Below are 13,303 nucleotides of genomic sequence, written 5' to 3'. Positions count from 1 at the left end.
AGCAGGAATTATCTGCAAAAATGTGCACATGCTACTACGAAGGCAAGAGAGCAGCAGCTCGCTGGACATGCCTTCAGGGGTGACTTTAGAAGATGGGGCTCATGTGTTGAAATGCAACAACTTAATACTGGAACCAGGGATCAATAAAATAACATTCAATACTCAGGTATGTTTTTATAGTCAAGGGAATGTAGCACTTACAAAAGAAGAACTCAAAGCACTGGCTGAGGAAGTGTGTGGTGCTTACAACTGGTGCCTGTATTGCTTCCTGTTACAGCTTGGGTTATGCTATTCCCCTTGTGGCTTTCTTCTCATTGTTCTAGACTTTAATTTCCCTTGAAAGAAGGCTGTGGTGTTTGTGTCAAAAATGTATGGGTGACTGTCCTGTTTGCAATCATTTGAGTGAGCCTTCCGAAACTTAATTTAAAATCTTGATTATTGATGCCAGAAATTAAACTTATAAATTCATATGCAAAATAATATACTGCTCATGATGTCTGCCATTGCTGTTGAGCTCATTGAAAATAATATTTTAAAAATTTCACAGGAATGCGTTTGCTAGTCCTTAATAAGTGAGGATGAGATTAAATTTGGTTGATATCCTATTCTTTGCTGTGGAGGGTGGTAGACTATTTTTGCACTTGGTGGATATAGTAAACTTACTTGTAAGAAGCATGATTTTTCATACTTACTCTCAGCTTCAAATATCTGAATCTAGAAGATGTCAGGAATAAAATTGCCCCAATTATTAATCTTAATCACGTAAGGAATGTGAGGAGACAAGAACACAAAGATTCTTTGATACAGGAAGACTAAACTTGCATGAGCAAACGCCTGTGAAAATAGTGTCACCACCTAAATGTCACCCTGAAAAAATGGATTACAGTCCTACTTCTGCCATGCAGTGTTTTATCTGAAACTCCCTCAATTCCCAATTTACACATCCACTCAAAGTGAGCTTAATACTTAAGAGTAGTCCTTTCTTGACTACCATTCTTCTTCCAGCAAGCTAAGTACTCCCAGTTATTGCTGGAATATTTAAGGTCAGTAATGCCTTATCACTTCTGTTCATGTTGCATTACTACTAGATGCATAGTCACTGGAAATAAGCAGGCCTTGAGTACCAATCCTGTTGGTTGCTTGTGCTGGTGGTTTGGTGTTTTTTTGGGGGTGGGGTGGAGTGTTTGTTGTTTTTTCTTTGTCTGTTTGCAGGGTTGTGATGGTTTGGTGTTTGTTTTTTGTGTTTCTGGTGGTTGGTTTTGGTGTTTTGTTTTTGTTTTTTTGTTTTTTTTTTTTAAATGCCACTCATTCTGTGGCCTTGCTTTGCTGATCTGTGGTTTGTTTGCCTTTTTTAATGAAATGAAGAAAGGCATTTACCTGCCAGCTTACGTCCCACAAAGTGAAATGCCAAGCGCTTTTAAAAGAAGTGAGACTTCACCATCTGTTTGGCATTCCAGAAGTAGGAACTTCTGGCCTCAATGATGTTGTTCTGTTCTTTGGGTTTCTTTAAATACTTTGTATCCCTCACCTCTATAACCCTTCATAGGGAAGTGTTTATTAGTGTAGAGTTCAATGCTACAGTAGTGAACATTAGAGTAGGGAAAATCTGAGTGAGAAAATGCGGATAAATTCAGTGCAGCATCTGAATGACTGAGAAGAGGTGGGGCAGCACAGTGAGGAAGGCAACAGGTGTTTCAAAGCTGCTTCATTTTCTGAGCATTACCCAGCCTGTATGTTGGAAGGATGGGGATGCTGTGAAGAGAGGAGATGTTCTGCAGTCACCTATGGTCTATGTCCCTGCAAGCTTTGCCATTTTCTGATCAGTTTAAATTAGCTTTGGTCCCTTTTTCAAAACTCATTTTGAAATAAGAATCTACACATCTGCTTTTGGTCACTAGAAGCTGATAGCTAAACAGAGCTGACCAGGTTTCTTTAGCATTCTTAGCATTTTTTAGGTGTTCCACCCCTGAGATTTTAACTTTCTCCTTTTATTTTTTTTTTTCATTGTTAATTTCTATCTTGTCATAAAACTTTGCTTAGCGTGAAGCTTCCTGTATACTTTCCATTCCTCCAGTGCTTGGTACATGTGCACACACAGAGTGTGGAACCTGTATGCATAGCAGCTATCTCAAGATAGAAGCTGAGTTCAAGTCCCTGATGATACAATGCGAAATGGCAATAATGCAATTTGAACTGTAATTTTTTAGATTTCTCGTTCTTTCAGATGATTGGACAGGTTAATGGGGTTAGGAGATGTCAAAGGTCTTGGCAGCTGCAAATGTAGTTTCCTGTAAAATATATTAACATGTATGTAGAACTGGATTTCAGGTGAATGAGCCTTACTAGAAGAAAGCTGTTAGAGACTCCTGAACAGGCATTTTGGCTTGGTGGGATCAGGAAGCAATCTGAAACCATGGAAGAAGAGACGTGGATGAAAAGCTAGATACAGCTCTGATTTAAATTTGCTTTCTGCATGCTTCTGGTGGTTATTGGAAGATGGACAGTCTTATGCTTATAACTTTGCTGTTTTCCTAACCTTTCTTTCTTGAATGGATTTTTTGTGGAAAGGCTGCTCAGTGTGAATCCTGCTTACCTTCATACAGTTGTTCAGAGCATGACTTATCTGTCCTTAAAGGGAAAAATTGAATGGGTTATAATTTTGCTAATGTGTTAGTAGAGAACATGATGAAAGCTTCTCTAGATTGGAGCTGCAGTATTTACAAAATATTTACTAAATATCCATTGTCATTGTAGTACTATACTGTGTCACTTCTGCTGGATTACATATCTGGCCAGAGGAGAGAAACTGCTGACAAGTTGTTTTATAAATTATCTTACAGTAATGCTTAATTGCACTGATTTTGCAGGAAGAGGGATGACTGTGCTTCCAAGATGCAGAACAAGTTTAATTCTTTCTGTAGATCTTAAGCTGATGATGCCTAACCCAGGATTTTTTCTGTGTAAGGGAGGTTTGAATGTTAAGTTTTTGTAGCTTTTTCCATAACTTCTGTATTACACTTGGTATAATGACACATGGAAAAAGAACATATTTCCCATTCCCTAGCAGTAGTATCTAAGAGCAAACAGAATTAGGAATAAACATACCAGCAGATATTACAGGTTTGCTTTTTATAATGTTATTTGTAGAACATCCAGGATCCCATTATTCAGAGTAGAAGGAACAGTTTGAAATTAAATATGTATGTATTACTTTTTTTGCAAGCATTCACACAGGGAGTGGTGTGGGGACTGTTTGAAATCCATAGTTTGAGATGAAATGCCGTATATAAAGGTTGTAGGATTTTATGAATGTTAGCCAAATAAGCACTTCACTGCTTGCTAAATAGCATTTCACTCCTTAATAAATATGTTTTTATGTATGTAGCACTTGGGGGGAACCAACAAAAAAGACAAAAACCACTCCAAAATAACAATTTGAAAGCACGGCTACGGAAGTAATTCTGATTATTGGTACTTGTTACTTGTTTTTCTTGAATCAGCCAGCACTCTAGAGCTTCTGTCTTAATGGGGCAAAAGGTGCTCCTTTGTGAAAATATTTCATTTACTCAGAGAACAAGTCTGTTGTTTTAACTTACAAATGCAACGTATCTGATAAAAATGAACTAAAACCATGCTGCTCTTTAGTAGAGAGTTTGGTTTAGAAGTATTTCCTAAACTGAGAAATCCATCCAAATGTTTTCTTCAAAGGCCAAAGAACCTGGGACGTACACGCTCAGGCAGCTGTGCACTTCAGTGGGAAAAGTACAGTTTGTCCTTCTTCATATATACCCAATTGTGCAGTATGATGTGTATTCTCAGGAGCCTCAGCTAAAAGTGGAACCCATGACTGGTAGGTACAGCTGCTGTGCTGAAGTCGTTTTGATGATTTCTGTTATACTCTCATGGGACTAGAGCTATAAAGCATTTTCTGCCATGAATATTACTTGGGTGTAGTGTTTTTTTTTGGTGGTGGGGTTTTTTTGCCCTTACTCTTGAGTCTAAATTCTCAGTTTTCAAATTATCCATCAAGTATATTTCTCAGTGATGGCTAGTTTTCAACGAGTAATTTCAGTGCTTAGCTCTGAAACATGTAGTATCACTTTTGAATGTGAATTTGAACATGTAGTGTCACTAAAATATCAGGTATGATCTGAGTTGCCACACTGGTTAGGAGAAGTGAATATTTAAATTTGTAATTGACTGAGCTCCTTATTGTTTAGTTCTGTGATACAGCAGTCTCTTTGATATTTAGGAGACATGTGTAAGAACTGGGATTCCCTACTAGAGGTGATAACATAAAATTACTAAAATTTAATACTGAATGCATCCACTGACAGCTGAGCATTACTTGTAGAGTGTATTAAAGTTTATGAATGGAAGTTAATAGTGATTTTGTTTTCAGGCTATTAGCTGAGGCAGTTGAGGAGTTAATAGGCATTTTGTGCTGTCATTCCATTTCCAGGGGTTGCAGTGTGTGGCAAAGGAAGGACAGGGATGTTGGGCATTAATCAAATTAACTAGCCTTATGAAATTGATGGAGGTGATTTAGATATTTGGAAGTCAGTGTGCATACTGGCATTCTTATATTATGTAAATATAGCATGTGGGTATGACTGGCATTGCAGGTACAAAAATATAAAGCTGTCTATAATCTGGAGAAGTGAACATAAATCTTAGTGAATTCTTTGGGATTACAGTATTTTACTGAATTCTGTGCTGCCAGAGCGACACGATATATGAGCCACCTAATCTAAGTTATCCAAGAAACTGTGGTTTTGATCACTCAAGTTGAAACAATGAGTTTTCCCACACTGATATGCCTGACCTAGGTTTAATGTGTTGCATAACACCAAAACTCCACAGTTTTAGGTACCCTAACTTGCATGACAGATTGTCTGGGAATACTGGAAAAAAACTTTAGCAGCCCATTGTTACCATCTACTGATGAGTCATCTGTTTACAATTTCTGCTTTCTTCTTCAGACAGCCTTTTGGCTGGCATTCCCCAGAAGGTGAAATTCACGGTGACTACTGGTCACTACACTCTGAAGAATGGAGACACTTTGCAGCTCAGTAATGCAGATGCAATGCCTATTTTGTATCATCCAGAGAGCAAGGCAGTGATCTATTCCAACACCAGAGGTAAGCAATCAAATAAAAATTAATGATCTTTAAATGGATGAAAATTCTGTAATCCTGAAATAGACCTTTGTTTACAGTATTAAGAACACTGATGCTGTCTTTTTCAATAGTTATTATTAAGAACAATTTTAGAGACTTGCAGCTGAGTACTTCAGTGCAAGAAAGTTCTTAACACTTTCATCCTCAAAGTAGTAATATGAACTTTTCAGCAAATACAGCTAGACAACTTCTGCTTTCACTGATGGAATTCAGTAGGCATGGTGAAACTGCTGCTGAAGTGTCTGTCACGATTTCCAAGTGAGTGATCTTTTGTTACTGTGCAGGCTGTTTTGACTAGACCGCTTTTATTGTGAAGCAGTTGCAAGTAGGTTTTTACATAGTGCTGTATTCAAATGGAGCATTTCCTTTGGTGTTTCATTTAAACAGACGACATTCTGGTTTCTTTTTCTTCCTGAGCATAGGTACCATATAGTCTCCTGAGTTGCTCAAAGACAAGCAACATTTACATAAATGGGAGGAAAAGTCTTAACAGACTTGATGAAATTAAGATTAAAGTAGACTGTACAGAGTCACCCCATGTGTAGTATTTTAAAGACCAGATGATGAATGGTGACCAAGAATGCTGATGCATGTGTATTCATTAAGTTGGAAGTTTGCTTGAAGTGAATGAGACTAAGGAGCTGCAGGACATGGTAAAAACTTCAATAAGTGTTGTACAATGGACTAAAGTAGCTCTCTAGCTAGTTTGAAGCTTCTTGTCAAATTGTCCTCTTTGTTCTTTCTTGAACACTGGAAGTGATTACTGCACAGAATGTAATTCTACTACCCAGTCCTGTAGTTAAAGAAGGATAGAGTTTTACTGTTAGGAAGTTGTGAGCAGTAGTGGTATGTAAGATGTTTGGATCTGAATGCTCATTTGAAGAGTTTGCTGTGGAGTTATACAGCATGGTTTCTTGTTGCTGTTTTTGCAGACATGGAGGCTGTGCTAGGAAATGGTTCTGGCACCATGTATTTTTCTATGGCACAGTTTTTTAGGCTAGTTTCATTACTTACAGATTAACATGAAAATTGTGAAGGGATGAACGTGTTTTAAAACTCCTTATTTTTCCTCCATTCTGCACAACTGTAGAAAAGATCTCGGAATCATCATTACGGATTCAGTCTTCTGAAAAGATCACAAGTATCAGTTTGCCAGTGGCTCCTGCATATCACGTGATTGAATTTGAACTAGAAGTGATGTATTTGCCATCAGCCACAGAATCTGCAGCGGAAAAAGAAAATACTACCAATAAAGAAGTTCACAGAAAAAACAAAGAAAAGCAGAAACAGGACAACTGCATGGCTACCGTTGACCAAAAAGTACGATGTAATTTAATGTTTTTATTCTGAAATCTCTTTGACCACAGGGCTGGCATATACTTTACGAAATAGAAGTGGTGGTGATGAGGGCCTGGGGGAACCCACTTGCATTGAACTAATTTTCCCTAAGATGTACATGCAAAAATATTAGCAAATGTTAAAAATGGAAAAAAAAAAAGATGGTAATCTAGTAAACAGTGTATATTTCTAACTATTCTACAGCTAATAATTTGAGTTTTAAGATTCTAACACTCACAATTTGTGTACGATGGAGTATACCCATCTCTTTGTAAAAGCTGGCATGGTGGTCTTTAAATTCTCCTGTCAAACTCATGGCAAAGATTATTTCTTCCACTTGCAAAGAACCTGTATGCTGTGTTGAGGAACGTTGTAGTGTTTCAAGCTGTCACTTTACTTAGGTGGAGGTGATTTTTCCTCCTAATCTTCATTATGACGGGTTAATGAAATCATATGGAAAGCAGCTTTTGAGCTGACAGCAAGATGATCTTGAAACCATCACCTTTCAGAGTGCAACTCCTTGTTAAAATAGACCAAGTGTGCTGCCATGTATCCTTGTGTGTAAAGAGTGGGGTCAAAAGGGATAACGATAGACTAGCATTGCTAAAAGGTGATGTTACGAGAGATTTTTTCTCTGCATATAAAAATAATTTTTTAAATATATACACTTTACAACTGGAAGAATAGTAGCATTCACCTCAGGAGAAATTCTTAAGTGTGCTGCTTCAAGTTTAAAAAAATACACATTAAATGTATTTAAAAAAAATATTTTGAACTTCTGTTTAATATATTGAAGGATTATAAAGACATTTCAGTAATAGATCTTATAACAATTTATTAGATATTGACCTTTTACCAGATTATTGTTATGGTGCTATTGGTGTTGTTACTATCAGTTTAGTTTTGGGTTGTGTTTTTTTTTTTTTTTCTTCTATTGCCCTTCATTAATTTCTAGTGTTCAGAACTGGGTATGTCAGTTTCCCCAGGATAAGATCCTACAAGATTTCATACCCTGTGATGTAGACACTTGCTGAGAAAAGTTTTGCTTAGAAATGAGAAGTAAAACAAAATCATTATGCTACAGACCATTACAAATAAGAACCTTATTCTTTTTCCTTTAGGTAACCATTGATTGTCCTTGGTCGATTTACTCCACAATTATTGCATTAACTTTCTGCATACCTTTTAATGCCAAGCATTCCTTATTGTCAGCTGGCAAACGGTAATGTACTCATTAAGTATTTATTGCTTCTTTCTCCTTACAGAATTCAGAGCTGGAGTTTCATAACTAATATTTATAGCAGCCTTTTTTTTTTAAAGTTGAGCTTCTCTTGCCTTACACAGCTTCCCATTGGAAGCTTGTGTATTTCCTCTAATGTTCTTTCATAACAATAAAACAAATCTGTAGTTTCAGGAATTTTGGAAATAAAATGACAGGATAAGCCAAGCTAGCCTATTTCTGTGTAGTTATTTTCGTTTAATATGGAAGAGGATATTTTACAGTCTTGTTTCTACATACCCATAAGTATTGAGGAAAAGACTGAAAAAAACCCAAATATACCTGTCATTCTGGTTTTACTTGGGTTGTGCGCTTGGAAAGCCATTTTGTGGACGTACACTCTTTCAATGTAGCAATTCAACTTCTGTTGAACAAACTGTGATGTTTTTCAGGAAATATGTGCAAGTCTGTGTACAGAATTTGTCAGAACTCTGTTTCCACCTGTCAGACAACAGCCTAAAAAATTCTGCTGACTGTAGAGATCTGCAGCTGGTACCTCTGAACCCTGAATCTGAACAGGTAAAGATTCTCTTAGTTTATGAGCTTGCTGGCAGGACAGGTCTTATTAGTGAAATTACTAGCACTTCTGCATGTAGATTTTCATAGTAAGGCTGATAGCTGACGGTAGAAGAGACCTTTGTAGTCCTTTCAGACATTTTCATTCTTAAAGATGCTTTACAAAGGATTTACATATGTAGATCTCCAGATTAAATTCTAAAACTTGCAAAGACATGGATAAGTTTTCAAACTTATCCATTTGCCTCATACAGAACATTGCAACCTGCCAGAGATGAAATGGGTAAGCATATTGTCACATTAGTGATATTAGATGTAATGTCACTTATATCACTGTTAACATTTAATTTGTTCATTTTATAGCTGCACTTCGTCATTAGGTTTTAAGAACCAAAACCAGACTGCTTTCCGATTAAATGCAGCTGTAACCTAGTTAAGTTGCAAAACAGTCCCATCAGAGTTTTGTTCAGCCTTGTATGAACATCATATTAAATTTGTCATTCTTGGTGCCTAGTAAAAAGGTATACAAACATTATTAATATCTTTTTTAAATCTGACTTTTGGATAAAATATTTTTCACATGTACGTGAATGTGAAGTGTTCTCTGTTGAAATGTTGATTCTGACAGTGAAATGTATCTCTCTTTTTAATTAGATGTGCCTTGTTAAAAAAAATCACTATTAGTTATTTCGATTGTGTTTTTTCTCTAATGACTTATTTAACACTAGACAGGTCATTTGTTTTTATAAACTACATTAATGTCAGAACAGACAAACAGATGTATGTGCATTTCCACTTCTTTCTCTGAGGAAGGAAGGAAAGTAATACTATAAACATTCCCTTTCAGGTCATATACAGTAAGCAATCGATATTCTTTGTATGGGAATTGAAGTGGACAAAAGAGCTTCCTCTCTCCTTGCAGTGCCTGTTTTCAGTCAGCTTTTGCCCAGCTACCTCTGAAGAACAGTCTCTTATCCTGAAGCCGTTCACTTATGAATTCCAAGTGGAAAACTTTTTTGTAAGTGCTCTTAGAAGTATATCATCTGTTAACTGAATATGGTTTCCTAGTATATGGAGAGGGAAAGTGAAGAAATATAATATAAACAGAAGTTTTCTAATATGAGATTGACACCTACTTTGAATCATTGGAAAGCCAGTTTGTTGAATGACAGAACTGAAGTCTGATATGATATTGTGGAATCATATGCTTGCCACTGGAAGGGATGGGGGAGGCAGAATATAACACTTATGCAAGTGTCCTTGATCTTCCTACACTTTTTTCTGTGTGTTTGCTTTCCTGGGATTGTGCCATGGAGACTCTTCCTCAGATTACTGAACTGCTTTTCCCCTGCTGTTTTAAGACTGCACTCTCCAGAGCAAATTGCAATTTTCAGAAAATCTTTGGTATTGAAAGTGTTTGACTTGTTTTTGGTAGCACTTGAGATGAGCTCCTCTAATGAAATATTTAGGATTTTCTAGGCCATTATCTTAAATGTTCCTTCTTTCCCTTTATGGACAAACCTTTTATTCTTTCTGTCAGCTAGGAAGCTTATAGGCTAGATATAACTTCCTATTAAAGGAATCCTATCAACATGATTTAACCTGATCTCTAAATTCAGTCTGGTGTTACCCTTTTTCATGCTTGGGTAAAAAGTAGCAACATGAGAAGACTCATTTGGTTAAATCCTTTTCCCTCTTTTCAGTGTTGCTGTGTTTTTCTACCTACTTAGTACAAACAAGAATTGAACAATACTTTAGATATATGTTTACCTACTGGTATGTAACCAGCACTTGTTGGCACCTGTATCATCATCTTTGTGGAGCTTTTAAAGGGAACTAATGGAATTAAACAGACAGGGTTGGAGTAGAAATTTTATTTTTGTAGTAATTGAAAATTAGGTCTTTGATAATGTGGACATTGTTATTCAGGGGACTATGATCGTAAGAATGAAGAAAGTAAGTTCTCCTGTGCTAGAATTTAAATGATGTGTCTTGGAAGCGAGGTGTCACTAAACTAATAAAAGTTTGTTTAAATGTTAAGAAGATTGGTGTCCATATAGGAGCATTGAATGGCTGAGTTTAAAACACAGAAGTGGAGGGGGAAAATGGTATGCTTGCTGCTGGTATCAAAAGTAGATTTAATCAAATTTGGTTTGATTATTTTTCTCAAACTGAGCCAAGATAATGAAGTGAGCATTACTTATAACTGAATCTTGCATTAAAAAGACTCAATAGGATGTGGATGTTAAATGTAAAGTTAAGTTCGTACTATATCAGTTGTCCAATTCAGCTTAAACACAAGTAAAACACCCCTTTTTTCTTGATAACAGCACTGTTTTCTTCCTGACAGACATTGTATCGTGTGAAAACTGAAATCTTTCCACCATTGGGGGCAGAGTATTGTAAAACAGGCTCACTCTGCTCTTTAGAGGTGTCAATCACTCGACTTGTTGACCTCTCGGAGGTTGACAGAGATGAAGCATTAACAGAATCAGATGGGTATTGCACAACAAAACTTATGTATGAAGGTAAGAATATTTTTCTTAAGCATATTGACAAAATTCCCCAGTAGTTTTGCCTTGACAATGCCACACTTGGTGTTGCTGTGGCAGGTATTCTTGTATTGTAAGTATGGCTGCTCAGTAAAGCAGTTTTCATTTTGATAGACTGAGAATTTAGTATTTTTTCCTCGTTAATCTGTCTTCAAGTGGAATATAAATGATGTTTAGACTGCATGAATGCTTGCTTGAGGCCCACATATGGTCACTTTTTGTTTTCTTACTTTACACAGCTCTTCACACAAAAACTGGTGGGCTTTTAGATGTTGCTAAAACACTGATTTTAAAACTGCTGTAAAACTATACTGAGGGCTCTCCATTTTCCAGGAAAGATATTTATAGTGTTTGTTCTTTATTCTTGCAGTTGTTGACAACAGTAGTAACTGGGCAGTGTGTGGAAAAAGTTCTGGAGTGATATCTATGCCTGTAGCAGCTCGAGCAACTCACAAAGTCCACATGGAAGTGATGCCGCTCTTTGCTGGATATCTGCCTTTTCCTGATGTCAGACTGTTTAAATACCTCCCTCACCATTCTGCTCACTCCACACAGCTTGATGCTGGTAAAGCTATCTTAACTACGTGTCTGCTTACAGAAGTGATTCTGCTTCTCCTCTGTTCTTGTGTAAAGAGAAAAGCGAGGCAAGGAAGGGTATTGACCAAGTACTCATAGGAGTCTTTGTTACTTACCCTCACTCACAGTTCTGATTTGAGCCTGACAAAACATGGCTCTAGTGGGAACTCTGAATTCAAGTTGCAGCCTTCATCTGTGAGGAAGAATAACCAGTGCATTGTTTTCTTGTATTTCCTTTAAGGAATATTGTGCAAATTAATTATCACTGTGTTTATAATCAAGTTGAAACAATTTGATAACCCTCTAATCCTGTGGTTTCATTGCCTGTAAATTGAACACCTATTGTGTCTTCAGTAGCTTTGAAGTTTTTTCTCAGTTTTTGAAAGGATTAAATACAAAAAAACTGCTGAAAATTTGTGGTGCATAATTCAGATCAGATGAAGAAGTTAAACTACCACGGCTATCAGGAGTATTTATCTGTGCTGCTGAGTGGTCCCAGCACCATTCTGAGAGTTCACTGGTGCAAGCAACTTCCCATTTGTCAGCAGAGTTCCAGGAACTGCCAACGTGCACCCTTCTAGCCTGTGGCAAGCGTGAGGTAGTGCTACTTAAATTTTCCTTAGAAACCAACGTAATTCACTTTATCTGCTGCTGGCCAAAAGCGTGCACAGACTGTTACCTCAGCACAGGAGATCGTAACTGTTAACATGTGGTTCACTGACGGTGCATCTGAGCACTGAAATAATTTTTGAGTTGTTTAATCCCTTCATAGAATGAAACTGTGGGGTTTTGTTTTAAACAGATAGCTGGATTGAAAATGATAACCTGTCTGTGGACAAGAATGTGGATGATCAAGCAGACAGCAGCAGCATCAGGAGCAGAGGAAGCTTGCATTCCACAGCTAGTGGGGAACACAAAGGTTTGCCCATGCCCCGCCTGCAGGCCTTTTCAGCTGGTCAGGTCTTCAACTGCAGCACGGGTATGCAGATACTTGTCATTCCCAGCAAGGACGACCATGTTCTGGAAGTCAACATCACGTGACAGCTCGGTATGAAAACAAGGAAGACAAACCCCATTAGAAACTGGATATGAAAGCACTTTACAGGATTACGACCTGATTAGTCTTAGCTGTAACATTCTCACTCTAAGGAAACCTGTGGCACTCAACATGTACTGGCCATGGAAGCACCAGACAATTGTATCAATTTAAATGTACAGCGAAGCTTGTGTCAGCTAGTTTATATTGCCACTTTAGTATGTTTTGTGTAAGCTATTGGGTTTTCTCCCTTTAGTCACATCCTGCATCACAACACAAGGCAACAAAAACAAAAAACAAAAAAAACAAACAAAAAAAAACCCAAAACAAAACAAAAAAAACAAACAAACAAAAAAAACAAACAAACAAACAAACAAAAAAAAAACCACACCCCAAATATTTGGACCACTTCTTTATTTTTGTCTGGCAGCTGAGAGATTTGTTTCATGCTTCCTACATATTTTAGAATTTAGAGTTGGATGATCTAATTATCCAAATCTTGGGTTTGTATGTAATAATTTACAAGCTTTTCCACATATGTGCCAGAAACACAACACAGCATACAACAGCACATTCACTGGTGTAACAGTTGCTTTCCTGTTTGTTTTGTGTTTGTTTTTTTTTTTAATTGTTTTATCATTAATTCCTTTCATTGCAATTTTATATTAAACTTCCATCATTTGCATACCTGGATGCATGGAAGAGCTACTGCTATAAACAATCTTAACTGAACAAAATTCCTTAATTTTTTGAGGCTTTCTCCTTCACAGAGTAGACACTGTGATGTCACATATTATATGATTTTTTTTTTTTTTTTTTGGGGTGG

General features: G+C 37.0%; 1 protein-coding gene across 1 annotated transcript in view; it reads left to right on the top strand.

Annotated features, from left to right (window-relative positions):
- LOC103779352 (trafficking protein particle complex subunit 10-like) overlaps positions 1-12,658 on the top strand; it is a gene marked incomplete at its 5' end in the record, with an annotated part of 40,173 nt that extends 27,515 nt beyond the window's left edge. Inside the window, 10 exon segments of the mRNA XM_008946976.1 lie at positions 1-166; positions 3,709-3,850; positions 4,983-5,141; positions 6,271-6,500; positions 7,640-7,740; positions 8,190-8,316; positions 9,161-9,331; positions 10,664-10,841; positions 11,236-11,430; positions 12,244-12,658. The exon segment at positions 1-166 is cut by the window's left edge and continues 17 nt beyond it. Of these exon segments, the coding sequence (XP_008945224.1) occupies positions 1-166; positions 3,709-3,850; positions 4,983-5,141; positions 6,271-6,500; positions 7,640-7,740; positions 8,190-8,316; positions 9,161-9,331; positions 10,664-10,841; positions 11,236-11,430; positions 12,244-12,482 (1,708 nt within the window).
- Positions 12,659-13,303: the final 645 nt, after the last annotated feature.

Source organism: Merops nubicus, unplaced genomic scaffold (assembly GCF_000691845.1).
Source record: "Merops nubicus isolate BGI_N331 unplaced genomic scaffold, ASM69184v1 scaffold24879, whole genome shotgun sequence".
NCBI classification, from domain to species: Eukaryota; Metazoa; Chordata; class Aves; order Coraciiformes; family Meropidae; genus Merops; species Merops nubicus.
The sequence above is the reverse complement of the archived record's forward strand: the minus strand, read 5'-3'. Positions and strand labels throughout refer to the sequence as shown.